Source organism: Spea bombifrons, chromosome 10, assembly GCF_027358695.1.
Source record: "Spea bombifrons isolate aSpeBom1 chromosome 10, aSpeBom1.2.pri, whole genome shotgun sequence".
NCBI classification, from domain to species: Eukaryota; Metazoa; Chordata; class Amphibia; order Anura; family Pelobatidae; genus Spea; species Spea bombifrons.
The window spans coordinates 13,400,056-13,419,703 of record NC_071096.1 but is presented as its reverse complement, the minus strand read 5'-3'; the positions used below and the strand labels follow the sequence as shown (position 1 = coordinate 13,419,703).

Below are 19,648 nucleotides of genomic sequence, written 5' to 3'. Positions count from 1 at the left end.
GGCAATTCAGGTAAAATTAAAAAAAGAAATGATAGCAAAGCTGAACTGCTACGTGGTAAAATAATAAAATTCTGATCGTCTTTAACCCCAAGGGGTAAGCTATATCTCCTTATTTACTTATTTCCTCCACTCACTGGGGTGGGTTACACCACCTCTATTCTCTTTTGCATTATTGTTTTTGTATGGGACAGCGGGATTCCCACAGAGTGTTGTAGGGATTTGTACACATCTTAAACCCTGCCTTTTTACTCTGTATACCCAGATAATATATTTAAAGACAAGGGACATCATCAGGACTGATAAACAAATTGTATGAAAATAATCAGTTTTGAAATATTATAAATATATTATATATTGAGAATACCTGTTAAGAAGAATTTGCCATCGACGTGGCAGTAGCAACGTGTGGTTGTAATAGTAGTTGATGGAGTTCTTTCTTTAGTTGTGGGATGCTCAGTAGTGGTCAATTCAGTTGTTGTTTCAAGAGTTGTTGTTGGTTTTGTGGTTGTGTCAATAACAATTGTTGTAGTTGTTGGCAAAATTGTGGTAGTTTGCTGTATGGTTGTTGATTCAGCTGTAGTAGTAGTTGTAGTTACCGTATGTGTGGTTGTTGGTACTGTAGTTGTAGTAGTGGTTGTTTCTGGGGTAGTGGTAGTTGGAGCAGATGTGGTTGGAGGTGCTGTTGTGGTGGTAGTAGTTGTCTCTGGAATGCAATGACTGTCATCACAACAATAAACCTTTATCTGATAGTTAAGGCATTGTTTCACCTTTCCTTTCTGGTCCTTGTTTTTACACACTAAACCAACAGTGACGTCACACTTAACAATCTGTCCAACATTGTCAATGCTGATATCAGGGTAGTCTTCAGCACGACATTCAATATTTTGTGGCTTCTTACAAATTTGTGTTCCGTTAGCAAGGATATTCTGGTAGCTCTCAACATCTCCTCCTTCTGTCCCTTCAGTTGGTGAATTCACATCAATCCATGTTGTCCACTTGCATTGTGGCTTACAAGGTGTAAATATTTGCTCTGCTGTAGATGGTGTTATGGTTGTAAATGTTCTTGTTACTACTGATTCAAGTGTAGTAGTTTCAGAAGCTGTTGAAGGACTGCTTGTAGTTTCTGCTGTAGTAGTTGTTTTTGGTGAAGTAGTTGTTTCTGTTGTGGTTGTTTTTTGAGTTGTGGTTGTTTGTGGGGTAGTACTTGCTTCTGTTGTAGTAGTTGTTGCTGGAGTGGTGGTTGTTTCTGTTGTTGGTGTAATTGTTGTTTCTGTTGTTGTGGTTGTTTCAGGTGTTGTGGTTGTTTCAGGTGTTGTGGTTGTTTCTGTAGTTGTGGTTGTTTCTGGAGTAGTTGTTGTTTCTGTTGTAGTGGTAGTTGTAGTTACCGTATGTGTGGTTGTTGGTACTGTAGTTGTAGTAGTGGTTGTTTCTGGGGTAGTGGTAGTTGGAGCAGATGTGGTTGGAGGTGCTGTTGTGGTGGTAGTAGTTGTCTCTGGAATGCAATGACTGTCATCACAACAATAAACCTTTATCTGATAGTTAAGGCATTGTTTCACCTTTCCTTTCTGGTCCTTGTTTTTACACACTAAACCAACAGTGACGTCACACTTAACAATCTGTCCAACATTGTCAATGCTGATATCAGGGTAGTCTTCAGCACGACATTCAATATTTTGTGGCTTCTTACAAATTTGTGTTCCGTTAGCAAGGATATTCTGGTAGCTCTCAACATCTCCTCCTTCTGTCCCTTCAGTTGGTGAATTTACATCAATCCATGTTGTCCACTTGCATTGTGGCTTACAAGGTGTAAATATTTGCTCTGCTGTAGATGGTGTTATGGTTGTAAATGTTCTTGTTACTACTGATTCAAGTGTAGTAGTTTCAGAAGCTGTTGAAGGACTGCTTGTAGTTTCTGCTGTAGTAGTTGTTTTTGGCGAAGTAGTTGTTTCTGTTGTGGTTGTTTTTTGAGTTGTGGTTGTTTGTGGGGTAGTACTTGCTTCTGTTGTAGTAGTTGTTGCTGGAGTGGTGGTTGTTTCTGTTGTTGGTGTAATTGTTGTTTCTGTTGTTGTGGTTGTTTCAGGTGTTGTGGTTGTTTCAGGTGTTGTGGTTGTTTCTGTGGTTGTGGTTGTTTCTGGAGTAGTTGTTTCTGTTGTAGTGGTTGTTTTTGGAGTAGTGGTTGTTTCTGTTGTGGTAATTACTTTTGGTGTGGTTATTTCTGTTGTTGTGGTTGTTTCTGGAGTTGTGGTTGTTTCAGGACTAGTGGTTGTTTCTGTTGTGGTTGCTTTTGTTGTGGTTGTTTCTGTTGTTGTGGTTGTTTCTGGAGTTGTGGTTGTTTCTGTAGTAGTGGTTGTTTCTGGAGTAGTGGTTGTTTCTGTTGTAGTGGTTGTTTCTGTTGTTGTGGTTGTTTCAGGTGTTGTTGTTGTTTCTGTGGTTGTTTCTGGAGTAGTTGTTGTTTCTGTTGTAGTGGTTGTTTTTGGAGTAGTGGTTGTTTCTGTTGTGGTAATTACTTTTGGTGTGGTTATTTCTGTTGTTGTGGTTGTTTCTGGAGTTGTGGTTGTTTCTGTTGTGGTGGTTGCTTTTGTTGTGGTTGTTTCTGTTGTTGTGGTTGTTTCTGGAGTAGTGGTTGTTTCTGGAGTAGTGGTTGTTTCTGTTGTAGTGGTTGTTTTTGGTGTAGTGGTTGTTTCTGTTTTAATTACTTTTTGTGTGGTTGTTTCTGTTGTTGTGGTTGCTTCAGGTGTTGTGGTTGTTTCTGTAGTGGTGGTTGTTTCTGGAGTAGTGGTTGTTTCTGGAGTAGTGGTTGTTTCTGTTGTGGTGATTACTTTTGTTGTGGTTGTTTCTGTTGTTGTGGTTGTTTCTGGAGTTGTGGTTGTTTCTGTAGTTGTGGTTGTTTCTGGAGTAGTGGTTGTTTCTGTTGTAGTGGTTGTTTCTGGAGTAGTGGTTGTTTCAGGACTAGTGGTTGTTGCTTTTGTTGTGGTTGTTTCTGGAGTTGTGGTTGTTTCTGTTGTGGTTATCACGTTTGGTGTAGTTGTTTCTGTTGTTGTGGTTGTTTCTGGAGTTGTGGTTGTTTTTGTTGTGGTAATTTCTGTTGGTACAATTGTTGTTTCTGTTGTTGTGGTTGTTTCTGTTGTGGTGGTTGTTTCTGGAGTAGTGGTTGTTTCTGGAGTTGTGGTTGTTTCCAGTGTTGTGGTTGTTTCTGTTGTTGTGGTTGTTTCAGGTGTTGTGGTTGTTTCTGGAGTAGTGGTTGTTTCTGTTGTTGTGGTTGTTTCAGGTGTTGTGGTTGTTTGTGGAGTAGTGGTTGTTTCTGTTGTGGTTGTTTCTGGAGTAGTGGTTGTTTTTGGTGTAGTGGTTGTTTCTGTTGTGGTAATCACTTTTGGTGTAATTGTTTCTGTCGTTGTGGTTGTTTCAGGTGTTGTGGTTGTTTCTGGAGTAGTGGTTGTTTCTGTTGAGGTGGATGTTTTTAGAGTAGTTGTTGTTTCAGTTGTTGTGGTTGTTTCAGTTGCAGTAGTTGTTTTTGGTGTTGTAGTTGTTTTGGTTGTAGTTGTTTCTGGTGTTGTGGTACTTTGTGTTGTGGTTGTTATTTCAGTTGTAGTGGATGTTTTTGGTGTAGTTGTAGGAGCTTCAGTTGTTATAGGTAGGCAGTCACAACACAGAACTTTTACTTGATAGTTGAGGCATAGTTTAAAATCTCCTTCCTGCTCTTCATTTTTGCAAAGAAGACCAACAGTGACATTGCACTGCACAACTTGGCCAATGCTACCAATGGGTGTTTCTGGATATTTTTCTGCCCTGCACTGAATACCATCAGGTTTTTTGCAGATCTGTTTCCCTGCTGCACGCATTTTTTCATAGGTTTCAAAATCTCCTTCATCCTTTCCAACACCAGGCATATGGACATCAATCCATGAAGTCCACCTACATATTGGTTTACATACTTCTGTTGTAGTTGCAGGTGTTGTGCTTGGAGTAGTAGTTTCAGGACTTGTGGTCTCTGTGGTTGTAGATGGTGTGGAACTTGTTGTAGTCTCTTTAGTGCTTGTTGTTGGGTGTGGGGCTGTTGTAGTGCTTGTTGTTGTTTCTGATTGTGTGGTAGTGATGCTCTCTTTTGTAGTTGTAGATGCTGTGGTAGTCGAGGTAGTTCCACATGGCACAAAGCTGCAGCATTTGACTCTGATCTCATAGTTGTAGCATATAGGTGGTAGTTGATCCTTGTTGTAGCACAACAGTCCAAAGGAAGCATTGCACTGGACCTTTTGCTCAAGCTCATCTAGGGGTGTGTCAGGGAATCTTTCAGCTCTGCATTCCACTTCAGTTGGATGCTTACAGATAGAATATCCCTTAGCTCTTATTCTTTCAAATGTGTCAAAATCTCCATTTTCCATACCAGGCTCAGGATAACTGACATCAAACCACTCTGACCACTGGCAAAGGTCTTCAACACAGATTGTTGTAGGGGTAGTAGATGTTGGAGTTGTTGTTTCTAGAAAATGAAAATATGCAATAATAAACACAGACTCATTCTGCCAAAGAATCAAACTAATCTAATATATATTATTTATAGATATAGAATAAAACTCGAGCAATCTAGCCATATTGTTGTTGCAGTAAACTGCTTGTAGCGAGTAGCTTGCAGGATGCCCTTAAAAATCTTTGACTCTAGCAATCTAAAAAGCCACCCATTTGTATTGTCGATGTTCTTGGGAAAGCAAATATTGATTAATTGCAACCTACCTTTAGTTGTAATAATAGTAGTAGTAGTAGAGAGTGTTGTAGTAAAAGTGAATGGAGTTGTAGTAGGGGTGTTACAAGGATAGATGTCTCTATAGATTGTTCCATTTTCTTTGCATATCGCAATAATACAGCCTCCAATCCCATCAGTGGTGTTGTAAATGACATCATTATAGTTGTACATTTTGCCTTGGTACTCACAGTGACAGACTGTACAGCAATAAAAGAAATACAACAAGAAATGCAAAACAAGCAAAAAAAAGTAGAACACAACAAGCATAAGAGTTACAATGGCAAATGTCTGTTTGTTGATCCAATAAACAGAATTGGATATTGAGAATTCTATGAATGTTTTGGGAGTGTGGTGAATTAAAAAAAAATTACTTGTGTTGTTAGTTCACTCTCAATAGGACAATACCACCATTTTTTATTCGTATCAATAGTATTAGCTATGTCTCCTCCCCAGATTGGTGTTAACAGTTTCTAACTCAGGATAGATCTCTCATATCATTATCTGACCTCTGTTTTCAGCAACACCTGATACACTGCACATGTCAAAAGTAACCCAAAATAGTGACCTCTGGGGTTTCAAAGGTTAAACATTAACAATATCATAAACTCGCAAAAAAATGATATAATGGCTTTAAATCACACGCAAATATAATTTTTTACATTAGTATATGATATAGTTCAGCTTCTGTTATTGACATTCATATTTCCTAATCAATCTTTTAAAATAACATATGCTGTGATTAAAATGACAATATTGTCTACCCTTTCTACAGGCAAAAATATTGTTAAGCAACATTTTAAAATAAGTCTTACCTTGCTTATTGTACTTGCAATCAATAATGCCAGACATGGTACACACGCTGTGTAAAAACAAGATTTATATAGTAAACAAACAATAATAAATTATGTGAGTTGCAGTAAAGTGTTGCTTCCCAAGGCAGATCTCCATGAATCATACAAAGAGCTACATAAAAGCAAAATGTACTGGTATAGAAGACATAGGTGATCATTACTTTTCATTCTTTTGTATTTAACATATTAAACCGTTTTAAACAGGTCACACAGTTGTGGTGCAATCAATATTTGCAAAATTAGTTTTTAAATTGTGGCATTTGCTTATGTACTGTAACACAAAATAAGGTAAAGACAGCAAAACGTAAGGAATAGTTCCACTTAGGTTCTCATTTATAAATCAACACAATGAATAGAATCTCTTGAGACAAAGACATTTCTGTGAAATGCTTCATGAATTGAAAAAACAGAGGTTACCTGTTCCTTCAGTGAATAGACAACACTTACCAGGACTGACAGTTCTCCTTTGACTTCACTGGTGACCCTGGTTTGTAATGAGTTCCTTCATCATCATAACAACCACATTTGGCAACACATTCCATTTCATCTTCATCAAAGAATGGCTTAGTTATTGGACAACTTGGGTAACAACCTAATTGGAAGAGCAGTACAATTTATGTGATACAAATCGTTCATACATAATCCTATTTCCTAACTTTTGACGAGTCAAGTTATTAAAATGGTGGAAAGGGCCACGATAAACTGTAACAGGTGCTTTAAACATGTTTTATTACCTTCTAAACCTGAAAGCTCATGTAGGCATTTCCCACTGGGATTTCTGCAGGTCTTCATGCATGGAGCTCCACATGGCTTATAATGCCACTCACACTCTCCTTCAGGGTTGTAGTAATCACAGAACAGAGCTATAACATTGAACAGAAAATATGCAAACTATAGTTAAAAAATATAGTGTTGAAAAGTTATCAAACCCCCCAGCAGCTGCAAAGTGAATGCTGTGTTTATGGTCTAGCACAATAAAACACCGAGAACCATATCAATGCTACTTTATTAACTAGCATAAATGTTTTATGTGCTGTTGTAGAGGATTGTCTTTGAATACTCACGGCAGATGGAAGGTGTTCTCCAGGAAACACAAACTCCACTTTCTCCACAGGCCTGGGCGTAAGCAGCAACAGCTGTGCAGAAACACTCACAATCCCCACCGGTGTCACAAGCGCAAGAGTCAGTAACACAAGCTTCATAATACCTGGATGGGTCAACCTATCCAAGAAAATATAAGCTAAAATCAAAGAAGTTGCAGATTTTCTCTATCTATCAATCATAAATTTAATTATAATTACAGAAGAAACATTTAGACACTGATACGTAAACCTCCTTCTTATTAGCAAATTTGACATTGAACTGAGATTAGAAGAGCAGCCATACAAACCTGAGAGTGGCACGCTGAAAACGCCTTGCTGTTGATGATGCTGCACTGTTTCTGTGCCCAAGCCTTTCGGTATGGGTTAGTAGAGCATGCATCCCGGTCATCTTTGGCATTAGGGCATGATGGGGAAAGTTTCCAGCTGTTGCCAAACTCAACAGCGTCTCCAACCACAGACATACTCCTGGTGGTAAAGTCATTGTTTCCATCGCCATCGAAATTACCACACAGACCGCAAACTTTACCCTGATCATCAAAAAAAGAAAATGATTATTCTTTCAAATAATATAATTACTTTAAATGCCATCATGTTTCAGAGACCAGTTTTTTCTTTAGTTAGACCTACTACAGCACATTTTAAACTTCTATTAGGCACTCATTTATGAAAAGACTGTGTCAGTCAGATAATGAGATGTACGAAGGTGAAACATTTTTTATTTCTACTATAATAAAGTTTGGCTTGTATGACCATGTGAAAATTACCTCAAAGTCTTTACTGAGTTTGATGAAGATGCTTGTCCTCTGGTCCCACATTAGGATCAGTCCATTGTCAGCATCAATCACAAGATAGATACCCATGCGTCTGACCTTGTATGGAATTTCACCTCCAATTCCTCTTTCCAGCACATCAATATGCTCATCAGTAAGGATAATCTCATAGCTCTATATTTGTAAGAAAGGCAGGGAAATAAAAAAAAAAACAATTTGGTATACAGGGGTCAGACCTTTAGCTTAGACTATAAGATACAATGCAGGGATCTCCTTGACTAATGGAATCATACCTGTGTTCCTCAATAACAATAATCTCTGTATTACTACTGTATTTCTTATACAACTGCACTTCTATTGTGGACTATAAGCTGTAAAGCTGTACGTCTTTTATCGTTTTATGGATAAACAATATGAATGCATACATGGAAAGGAGGGGGTTACCTTTTGTTTACATTATGCTATGTACCACACACAAAACATAAGGAACTATGTCAGGGCAGGCATACACCAAAAATATAACAGAGCGTTGAAGTAACATATGTATGTACTACTTACACCAAGGAAGACCTTGATGGCTTTAGAACATGTTGTACCAGTGGTGCCACATGGAACATTCTCTGTAATGACACGGAAGGTGCTGCTGTTTCCACTGTGACCGCAATGATCCTGAAAGAGAACAGAGGAGCATGAATATATTCCTATCTAGAGAGAAACAATCATTTTCAGTAAGTTGGTCCATACCTGTGCAAGGACATATTCACAGTCTCCATTGAAGTTGTAGCGTTTTCCATCAAAAGTGATATAGTGACCATCACCATATACAGCGCAAGTTGCTAAGCAAGGCTGTTTGGTACATTGCCACATCCTATCTTTGCAGGTACTAAAAAAGAGGGAAGCAAAATGAATATACTATATAGGATCAATGTTTCAATTGTTAAATTTGCGTGTTATTACTTTTGTTCACAGAGTTAAACATACCATGTGTTGCACTTCATTTTGATTTTCTCTCCTGGCTGGTAGGGGACATCGTTGTGAATACATGGGCACTGATCTTCTGCTATACAACCACCTTTCCCATCTGCGACTAGTCCTTCAGGACATACACAGCCAGAGACACATTTGGTTCTATACTGTAGAAATATATGATGAAAAGAATATTAAGTTACTTAGTTTAATATATAAATAGATATGCTTTATTCAATTAGAATAGCAATGTCTTAGTACACTCACACATTCCATATCCAAGGTCTGGCAACTCTTCTGGCATTCGGCTCCTCTGGCATCCGCCGTCGCATTTTTACATTCAAAATAAACCATTGGAGATTTACATGCTGGCAAAAAGACAAATAACTATGTGAATACAAATGTGATCTCTGTTTTGTAATTAAAATACACTGGTTACAGGACAACAGATTCATGTACACAATAAATTGATCAAATTGATATCATTTTTACCTGGCTTTATAGATCCAATACAGCTCAGTTTTCCTTGAGTGCAAGTGCTGGGAAGGAGAATGAAAAAAAGGGTTAAGACTATAGTACTAGACAAAACATGAACATTTCCATGTCATTTGTTTAATGATGTTTAGTAAGATTGGATGACAGAAGTGAAAGCACATCTACTTCTGCAATAACAAAAAAATACTACAGTCAACTCTAAACCTCAACCTTCTAAGCGATCTAATCCTGCCTCTACTCACCACATAACTCCATTGTCATGTACAACTTCTCCAGAAGGTACAGCTGATCCCTTGTAATAACACGGACAAGCGGCAGCTGGAACACACTTTCCACTGTCATCCAAGTAGTAGCCTTCCGTGCAGGTACAACCATCCACAGGGAAAAACTTAATATCGCAGGTGACATCAGGCTCACTGAGGGACCGACATGTAGGCTGACAGGTGGACGTTGAATAGGTGTAGTTTAATGTTTTGGGGCAGTTGTTGATGTATTTGGCTGAGCAGAGAATGAGAGAAGCAGTACATGAATTAATCATCAGAAGCTGGACTATCTTTGGTGTATATCCTGAATCATGTTTACTGTATAGAAGCAAAAAACGAGAAAATATTTCCGTTCTTCTGGATTATTTTTGGTTTGAGATAGCTGAACCATACATTGTTAAACACATGTATTTAGACCATTGAAATTGAATTGATTGCTAGTGAGTAAGTTAGCTTGAGATCTTTCTTTTTGTCCGGAACTAGAGAGGCGCATGTTTTTATTCGCATATAGACAACGTCTCAGTTTAACAGAAGCAAAAGAAAAGAAAAAATATAAATAAAATATTTTTAATAACTGAGTGAACCAGCCTTCTCAATAATATTATGATCTTTAATTAATTGAAAATAGCCTTTTAGTAAAGGTATAGCTTATGTTTTACTTACTGCAGACATTGGATCTCCAGCCTCTCAGAATAACTCCTTTAGCAGCACATGCGCGGACATAAGAAGAGAGGGCAGCGCACATGCAGTCTTCACTCTTCTCACAATTACAGGTGTCAAACATACAGTTCTAGGAATAATTAAACATCTTGTAAGTCATTTGAATTCTCACATAGCTTGACATCTGTTTGGATCATCTACTCTGTTGTATTTTATGTTGGTAGCAAGAAGATGCACACATTTACCAAACATGGCATTTTAAAATGTTTACGTTTTTCTCACTATACTCTCAATAGGTGTTAAAGGTGTTATATCTGCTATATTGTATTTTCATTGTTAATCTTAGCAAGCACTTTAATTAAAATGCATATGAAAGCTATCCATTACTTACTTCTTTGTAGGTTTCAGGATTTACTGTAGAATGGCATGCAGCAAATGGTCCAGATGGTTCGGCTATAAGGCCACACCAGTGTTTAGCAAATTTTTCTACAGAAAAAAGAAAAATAGAATCATGATATGTTTACCTGGAGTTGAGCCAGGCAGCAACTAAAAGTCTACGGCTAACACTTAATTTGGTCACAAATGATCTTGTCGCACCATCTACCCATTTGATTGGGCACAATGGCTACTAAGATCAGACATACTGTAGGTAAAAACTATGGGATGCATAAATAGGAAAGGTGGAGTATTCACAAAAAATAACACTAACTCAAAATGTGTATATAATTACTCTGCCTTTTGGGGAATTTCCATTAGTGACTGATACCATGCCAGATGTTTGTGTAGTATTGCACTTTCACAGTTTGGTAATTACCATTTTCTACACTAAGGGAACATGGATCTTCATAGACGTTCTTAACATTTGGACAATCTGCTCGCGTTTTCCAGGTGTTGGCAAAGGACGCAGCAGTTCCTTCTATTACACCACTTATGGTTTGGAAATCATCTGATTGCTTGTCATTGAAGTTTCCACAGAGACCTAAGATGATAAATTCACATTAGATCATCCAGAGCAAGCACGTATTACTTCAAGGGGAAGGTAAACTAAAATCAATCTTACCGCATGTCTTGGTCTTGAAAGAGGGGTCAAGGATCGCATAGACTTGCATGAAGGGAGTGAGCTGAGCCACTACCTGGACTCCCAAGCTAGTCTCAACAACGATGTAGAATGAGGATGGTCTGAAGATGGTGACATTGGCTGTAAAAAAGTGTAATGATTACAACATGAAAATTGTATGCCAAATAGCAAAGGATTGCCAAAATGTTGATATAAAAGTGTTTCTTTCATGCCTTCTTGGGGGTTCTTGTTTATTTGAATATTATCATTATTAATAATAACAACCCTTTAAGAACCAGGGCTATTCCACACAACAGGACAAGAGGTTTTTGTTGTATTTTTTCAATTGAAATTGGGTTAAGCAGAAACTAAAAAGCACAGCTATCTTATACCAAATAAACAGATATTTTACCTGCAGAGACAGGCAGCTGGGTGTAGATGTTGTTCACATACACACTGCCACAAGGTTTAATGACAATAATCTGTTGGGATAAAAAAAAACACAAATTCATATTAGAGAGCAGAAAAATTTACTCATTCATAAGTCTGTGTCAATCTTTTCTAGTTAGGACAGTTAGGACAGAGGCCGACCTGTACACTTGATGGTATATACTCACTGTTTCTCCTCCATTAAGGATTATAGTGGTACTCTTTAAGCAAGTTTCGCTCTCCGTAAGGCCGCATTTCCTCAGTTCTGCTAAAATTATAAATCCAGTGCCACTGCAGACCTGTGTGGGCAAAGGAAAAAAATATGGAAAAAAGAAAAAACTAGACACAAAGATATTTCTGTTTATTTGCATTCCAGTTTTAAAATGATTATATCCAATATATTAGTCCTCACCTTGGACAACACATAGTTACAATCCCCATGAATGGTATAATGAGTCTGATCATACGTAGTAATGTGAGATCCCCCTTCAATTGCACAGGTTGCTGGGCAGGGCATGTTCTGACAGTTCCACTTTCCTTTTGCACACACACTATGAAATAAAAAGGTTATGCATTAACTAACTGTGCCGCTAGAGGGCGCAACAATCCCTGTGTTTACCGTACTTCATCCACCTAATAAAGATTATTTCATGTTAGTCAGTAAGAAATTGCTGTTGCCGCCCAAATGCAAAATGAAACATTACATAAATATTTATAACCAGGGCTAAACATATTCGGAATGTATTTAATCGTGTTAAATGTGAGAATAATCTGTTGACCTGCTTTATTTATTTGCTTATTTATTTATTTTCTGCTGAAACAAAGATTGCATTGTTCCTTGTTTCTTAAGTTGTTGAAATAAAAGTTCCCTCTGTACCTTCAGTATATTTTTTTTCCAATTCCAGTTCCACATCTACAACTTACATTGATAGCATTAGGGTTATATAAAATGACAGAAACATGATATTTTGATAATAAGGAAATGAAAATAAAACCTCATGCTACAATTTACTACTAATTGAACATTTCGATTAAATGGTCAAACCAAACTCTTTTTACGCTGGTTTTTAAATTTAAAAACAACATTATGTTTTATTGGTTTATATGAATTTTCACATTACAACAATACTAACTTATAAAATAGTAGAAGACTATGATTATTTTGATACTTGTCTACAACAAAAGTTATGGTGTGTAAATGTGACGGAAAACTTGTCTACAGGACTGAAAAAGTAATCTTAAGTGGTACTACTTAAGACAAACCAGTGTCTTGTCCTTTTTATTTTCTCCTATTACAAGCTAGTGAATAATAGAAAATATCAGTACATGTTAATTTCTTAAAATATACATTTTACATCAGCAAAAAAAAAATGAATCTATATAAGCGACTTTATATCAAAATCATTGAATAGGAAAACATTGATATTTCTCATGCAGTGGTATACACATATATTCACATGAAGTGCCCCTTATCCCAATGTTAATGAATATACAGGTATATTCACTTTTTTTGGTTGGTAAAAGGTGGCCTAGCTCCAAAGTATGTGGATAGGGAAGTAATATTGATAACTACTGTGAACAAGTTTTTATCTCTAACAAACCAAAGTCAATACTCAAAAGATTAGAGCTAAGCAGCGAACAAAGTAGATCAGGGCGGTGGTGTGTTACAAGTCCTTAAAGCCAAATCTCATATCTATTAATCAAACGAGTGAGATTGCAGTTAAACACCTAATGTTTGGATGGAGGGTGTTACTAAGAATGTTCAGTCTAATATTGAGATTGGCATTAAAAATATACAGAGCACCACCCATTCGGTGAGAGGGCTACAACTGGAATTAAAAAAAACTATATACAGTAAACATATTTATAGACATTGTAATAAATGGTAATCTCTACTCACCAGGTACTACAGTCAGTAGAGAAAGAGGTTCCTGCAGCGTAAGAGTTACTGTTGAAGGTACAGGAGCACTTATCAATGGAGACACAGCCCGAGTTGTTGATATCATCAAACACAGTTCCTAAATTAAATGAAAATATAATTGGAATTAAGAAGGGAATCAGAAATAATTTTGCTTGCGTTTATCCATGCTCAGTTATATTTTCGTGACCTCACACAATTGCAACAGGATTACCTGGCGGACAGGAACAGCCTTCCAGACAATGGTCTTCACAGAGGACACCTCTCTCAGGGTTGGAACAGGTATCTGCACAAGGGGATCCACACTCCTGGTATTCCATGTTATAAGGACACGTTTTAGCTGTGGAGTGGACATTTAGGAAATCAATGAAAATAGTGTTTACACCTCACTAGTGATGCCTTTTTTGGAAAATCTAATTATTCCTAGTGAAAATGAAAACAGAGTATTTAAACCATTGCAAACTTGCATATAAGTTCCACACAAGTTTAGAACACATTTTTTTTTTTTGCTAAGGCAAATATCATCATAGTTAAAGAAAGCCACTCACGACACAAATCTGGTGATCTCCAGTTCTTTGGTTCACCTCCAGCGTGGGCACACTGCCGTGAATACTCAGCGAATGTGTTACACAAGCAGAGATTGGTCTCATTACTTTTACAGCGACAGAGGTCTTGCACACAAGCTTCGATATACTTTTCAACACCCACCAAGGTATGACAAGTTGAGAAGGCCGCTCCCATTAGAACTCCCTCACAGATGTTCTCCTATAATAAATGTTCAAGAAGGATGTTGAAGTTAATGTTTATCTTAAATCATTTTCTGACAAAGCCTTTAAAATCATAGGCAATTATTTATGCCATGTACAACTTAGAAGCAAATGTTCATGGAAGCTATTTTCATTTAAAGGTACTATTAGCATCTACATTACTTGCTCCTTCTACTTCTGCTACAAGTTGTTTAATGCCATATCTAATTCTCAGTATTGAAGTGGAAACTATTTTTTTTAACTAATCAACTAATTTAGCTAATTTTTCATTTTATCTAACACTTGTATTTTGGAGGTGGCGTTCTCATAATAACCTATAGTTCACATCTTTTATCATTTAATTGAGTACTCAAAGTGACTCACATAGTCTGTGCAGTTACTCTTGGGCGTTGGTGGAACATCTCGACATTGTTCTGTGGGTCCATCCAATTTCTGCAAGTTACCAAACTGGGTCTCTGTGATTTGGATTCCTGTGAACATACAAAATTTATGGTACATAGGCACTTAAAGAAATTTACTAGTTATTGATAAGCTTGTGATATTGTAAAATGTTGTTTTTACTCAGTTCCAGCTGAGCTATGCAGAGGTTTACTATATAAAATGATTTGATTACCTTCGTTTGCTTTATAATTTATATGTATTTACATTTTTACTTGCTTTTACTGATGGTTGCCTTAATTTACACCCATTTATTTTCATGTTCCTATCTTTATTGCTCATGCTGGGCTGCCAAGGTTTAACATTAGTAGGGAAGACTGGTTTTCTTAAGGTAATATAGAAAATGTATTTTATTACCAAACAGAACTTTATTCAACTGCTATAATCCCACACTAACCATTGGAAATGAACTCGTTGTTGATGGAAATGCTGTTGTAGTCTCCACACAAGCCACAGGTCTGGTTGGCATATTTTTCATCAAGTTCCAGCTACACAGAAAGAAAAAACTAAGTTTAATTCAATTGTAACCTACAAAAAGTTACAATTATGTGTACATTAGCTCTAACTTAACATCCTGCAAAGTGTTTCCTTACCAGGAGGCTGTCATCATCATTCCACATGAAGACCAGACCAATCTTGGCGTTAACGGTTAGATAGACTCCATGCTTATCAATCTGAACTCCAGCACCACTGAATGGTAAACTAACTCTGTAAAGAAAAGGTATGTTTGGATGTAATAACGGGTCAACCCTGACTATTTTCTAATAACTCTATTAAAAAACTCAATTCTATAAACATAACATATGCATAACTTCACTTTTTAACAATGCATCAAAGTTTTCTTTTTTTTCACCAGAACTTAGGAAAAGCTGAAAATGTGACTTACGTTTTTTCATTTACCATCACATTGTTGTGGTTTATTTGCACTACAAGCCCATCAATTTTCATGGTGATCTTCTCAATGGTAGCCACATTGTTAACAACCGTTCTGCGAATTTGGATGTTAAAGGATTCGTAGGCACTTTTGCAGTGGGACGAGAAGACGTAGTTGCAGGTTCCCGGGAAATAGAAGACATCCCCATCAAAGTTCTTGAAGTGGAAGTTCCCCCAGGTGCTGCATACTTTGTTGTTGTGAGCCGTGTTGATTGCTGCACATTAGATGGAGAATACATTGTAAATAATTGTAAAGATGATCCATGTTAATTACTATAGATTAAGTGGAAGGCATAATAGATGCAAATGTCAACGGCATTCACAAAATGAAAAAGGTCATATGTTTTTGGGTTAGTATTCGTTATTTTTTTTAAATGGCTAGGATTAATGAAATATTACATTATATATACATAATACAACAAAGAAATATAATAGCAGCGTAATAACAGAAATGCAATATGAAAGTAGTTATAAATGATAATAGGATTTTCTATAACCTTAGAGAGACACCATTAAGGACCCATTGGTTTACCTTTAACCACAGGGGTGGTGGGAACGGCCTGGATAAGGGATATCCTTGGAGGTCCAGTTACTTCAACTGGAGAAAAATGAATTATATGGAAGAAGTAAGTAAATGTCAAGTATATTTGGTTTTTATACATATTTTCAAAAAAAGTAGTTTAGGTAATTTAAATGCTATTAATCTGTACGCTCATTTGCATATATTGATAGTTAAATAACAAATTTAAAACATAATGATATAAAATGCAACTTGTCAAACTAATTTTAAGTAAGCATCATCAGAATTCTTGAGTTATCTAATTTTTACATGTTAACTAGTGCAAAAACTAATTTTGTTAAAACTCTATGCAGAAAGCTCCTGGTGACATTCTTTAGTATAATCATGAACTTTGGGTTTTAGACTCCAAAATGGTATGGTAATAAGTGCCATTACCTTTCTGCTGTTGTTGGATGTTTTCATCGATAGTGTAATCAAAAGTATCATCGAAGGTGTAGTCATTATACTGTAGCTGAGCTGCAGGGACAAGTGAATAGCAAATGTTAGCAAAAAGAGTAAAATTCTCAAAAATGGTAAATGAATAAATTGAAAAAAATAGAGAAATAACATTGAATAAGCTTATTTTGTATTTTTGCATTTTTTTATTGGACAAAGCAAATTGTGAACACATCCTATTTCCTAGGCAAAATTGATAAGTAAGTGGAGCTGATTTTGCTTTAAGTTGAACTGTCCAGCTTCTCTTGGAATTAATTCATTAAACAATAAACTTTTCATTTGTTCAACAAATTTCACAGATTTTACATTTTTAATTTTAGCTGTTATTTTTTTTTAGTTTTTATAAATAATGTGCCGAATAACCTTTCAATTTGTCAAAATATTCGCAATATTCTCTACTAACATGGAAAACAACATGGAAAACTATTAAATTGATTCACAGAGAAGGACATCGTGTCATTCTGACTCCTTAGCAAAATCAGCATCACAATATAAAATTTCAGAATAATAAATAAAATGTATGATTTATAGAAGTATACATACGGAGCAAAATAATAGTGTTTATTTTTTCACCATCTTTTTCCTTGTCCGTATTTAATTACGATTTTCCTATTTATATCTTCATACACTACAGCCCTTTAAATATATAGTCCCACACATAATTTATAGCTTGTCAGTAACTTATTGAACATCATAAACTACTTACTTAAAAAAATCAATTTTTCTAACAATATCTTATGTGTAATTCAGTTCCTTTTTTTTTTTTGCATTAGTAGCAGCATAGAATGCTTCTTCTTAGAAATAACGAACAACTCCCACAAGTCCCCACCTCTGTTATGTTGGAAACACCTGGCTGGGAGCCACTTAACCTGTGACCAAATTCCTTTGGAGCTTTTAATATAAAACTGAGTGTGTGATTTTTATTTCCCCGATGACAGAACGATATAGAGTTTATAGTCTCAGCTGATCTACAAGGTGTGCTATGTATCAGAATAGATAGATAGATAGATAGATAGATAGATAGATAGATAGAAAGATAGATAGATAGATAGATAGATAGATAGATAGATAGATAGATAGATAGATATAGATAGATAGATAGATAGATAGATAGATAGATAGATAGATAGATATGTTTCTAACAACTTTACTGAGTGTCAATTATGTAGAGCCAAAGACTAAATGTAAAACCAAATGAGAATGAATTAAAATGACCTACTCAATGCAATACAATGCATTAGAAACAAAGAATTTGACAGCATATAAGAACCATTCCACCCGTCTACTCTGCCCATTTCCTTGACTTGCCTTACATTAAGGATATCAATATGCCTACCCCAAGCATGCTTAAATTCCCTCACTGTATTAGCCTCTACCACTGCTGCTGGGAGGCTGTTCCATTTACCTACCACCCTCTCTGTAGTAAAACTTCCTTACGTTACATATAAGCCTTCGACTCTCTAGATTTAGGCTACGACCTCTTGTTCTAACATTTTTCCTCCTTTGAAATAAACGGCCCTCCGGTACTTTGTCTAATCCCTTCAAGTATTTAAATGTTTCTATTGCATCTCCCCTCTCTCTTCTATCCTCTAAGCTATATATTTCTGTTGTCTTGTTTTCTATTTGCTGCATTCCTACTGATTTCTATATTCCATCAGCAACAGGTGCCTGTATTATTCCTGTATGAGTCATTTTTTAACACAGTAGCAGTCAGAAAGCACTGTGGGTAATGCACAGATTTGATTCCAGAATATAATTAAAAAAAACAATGGTGGCAAAGGTTTTGCAAGGTTTTAAAAGATTTTACAACTTATGGTTGTAAACACTGACATACACTACTGTCAGTTCCATGTCGCCGTTTCCACCTTCCCCACTTTCAGTTATTTTATTTTTTTAGGAAGGGCTTGGCGTGATTTTTGAAATTAAGGCATTAGCCAAATATCATTCATTCAGATATAATTTTCTTTATTTTATCATGGAATTTTAGATTTTTTTCTGAAAAAAGACGGGGATTGAACTGTCACCTGGAAAGCGAAAAATGAATTATAACAAGATATATATTTTAAAATTGATCTTTAAATATGACACCTTTTCATGCAAAACCAATTTTTAATGCATAAAATGATAATGATGTAATAAATGATATAAAATAATTTTCTTATTTTTTTCATTATATAAAATTATTGGTGAATACATATATAAATCATCATCATGCCAGTAAGTTTCATGTTATTTTCACATACTACTGCTATTAATAGAATTAACAATTAAAACAATATCCACACGCTTTGATCTAGAGTTAAAAAATCCTAAATCTTTTTTAAAAAAAAGGTAAATCGGCCTGTTTCCATCAGTGTATAGACCTATATAGAAATATATATTACATGGGGTAACGTGTGTTGCATAGTAATATTTGTCCATGAATATGAATTATATATAATTCAATTGTACCTACCATTCAGCGGGCTCAAGATGACTAAGAGGATCCATAATGGGACCCCTATAAAGGTTCCCATCTTCTTAGCAGCAGTGTACTGGTAGTAGAGAACAGCTTGACCCATCCCTTGGTTGTCCTTATATATGCTTGTTGAGCCACCTTGGAAGTGTGCCAAAGATTGCTCCACACAGGTAAATTGGGAGGAGTAGCTGGTCCCTCCTCTACTTGCACTAAGGGAGGATGCTAACCTGTTGGTTCAGGTGTTTGCGTATGTGAGTGTATCTTAGATGTTTGAGTACCTATGTCTGTTTTTTCCGGTTTTTCATTTTGGGAAGAGTTATGCTGCCTGTACTCACATTGACTATGATGTATGTGGGAATGAGAGCCATTTATGTAAGTAGTAGGGAAGGCATGGTAAACAACATTACTCTTTACCAGCTAGGAAAATGTTTTATTAGTCAAGTGGGTATATATAGATATATGTGTGTGTGTGTGTGTGTGTATATATATATATATATATATATATGTGTGTGTGTGTGTGTGTGTGTGTGTGTGTGTGTGTGTATATATATATATATATATATATAGTTTGTATTTCCCCAGTTCGCTGATAACATTTTCTTTTACATTACAATAAGTATAATGATAATACCAGTATCTGACAACTACAATTTATTTGAGTGTATATAGACAGGAAGGCATATCAGATGTTGTATTTTGTTCATACACAATATTGTTAAAGTTACCGTTTTGTGTAGGCAATAATAAACAACTAATTAAACTAGTGAATTTGTTTTTATTTTTTTTA

At 36.0% G+C, this 19,648-nt stretch overlaps 1 protein-coding gene across 1 annotated transcript in view; it reads right to left on the bottom strand.

Annotated features, from left to right (window-relative positions):
- Positions 1-18,931, bottom strand: part of LOC128467113 (mucin-2-like) — a 33,650-nt gene extending 14,719 nt beyond the window's left edge. Inside the window, exons 1-31 of the mRNA XM_053448637.1 lie at positions 18,859-18,931; positions 16,344-16,424; positions 15,921-15,986; positions 15,342-15,603; positions 15,049-15,163; positions 14,853-14,943; positions 14,381-14,487; positions 13,799-14,015; positions 13,465-13,590; positions 13,233-13,350; positions 11,745-11,883; positions 11,521-11,631; positions 11,316-11,385; positions 10,907-11,044; positions 10,661-10,825; positions 10,238-10,332; positions 9,850-9,976; positions 9,166-9,421; positions 8,921-8,967; positions 8,696-8,796; positions 8,444-8,595; positions 8,207-8,345; positions 8,021-8,131; positions 7,457-7,636; positions 6,980-7,219; positions 6,654-6,810; positions 6,324-6,452; positions 6,037-6,181; positions 5,551-5,597; positions 4,729-4,935; positions 365-4,477 (exon numbers count right to left, since the gene is read on the bottom strand). Of these exons, the coding sequence (XP_053304612.1) occupies positions 365-4,477; positions 4,729-4,935; positions 5,551-5,597; positions 6,037-6,181; positions 6,324-6,452; positions 6,654-6,810; positions 6,980-7,219; positions 7,457-7,636; positions 8,021-8,131; positions 8,207-8,345; positions 8,444-8,595; positions 8,696-8,796; positions 8,921-8,967; positions 9,166-9,421; positions 9,850-9,976; positions 10,238-10,332; positions 10,661-10,825; positions 10,907-11,044; positions 11,316-11,385; positions 11,521-11,631; positions 11,745-11,883; positions 13,233-13,350; positions 13,465-13,590; positions 13,799-14,015; positions 14,381-14,487; positions 14,853-14,943; positions 15,049-15,163; positions 15,342-15,603; positions 15,921-15,986; positions 16,344-16,424; positions 18,859-18,919 (8,113 nt within the window). The 5' untranslated portion in view covers positions 18,920-18,931. The remainder of the gene's footprint in view (positions 1-364; positions 4,478-4,728; positions 4,936-5,550; positions 5,598-6,036; positions 6,182-6,323; positions 6,453-6,653; positions 6,811-6,979; positions 7,220-7,456; positions 7,637-8,020; positions 8,132-8,206; positions 8,346-8,443; positions 8,596-8,695; positions 8,797-8,920; positions 8,968-9,165; positions 9,422-9,849; positions 9,977-10,237; positions 10,333-10,660; positions 10,826-10,906; positions 11,045-11,315; positions 11,386-11,520; positions 11,632-11,744; positions 11,884-13,232; positions 13,351-13,464; positions 13,591-13,798; positions 14,016-14,380; positions 14,488-14,852; positions 14,944-15,048; positions 15,164-15,341; positions 15,604-15,920; positions 15,987-16,343; positions 16,425-18,858) is intronic.
- Between the last annotated feature and the right edge of the window lie 717 nt (positions 18,932-19,648).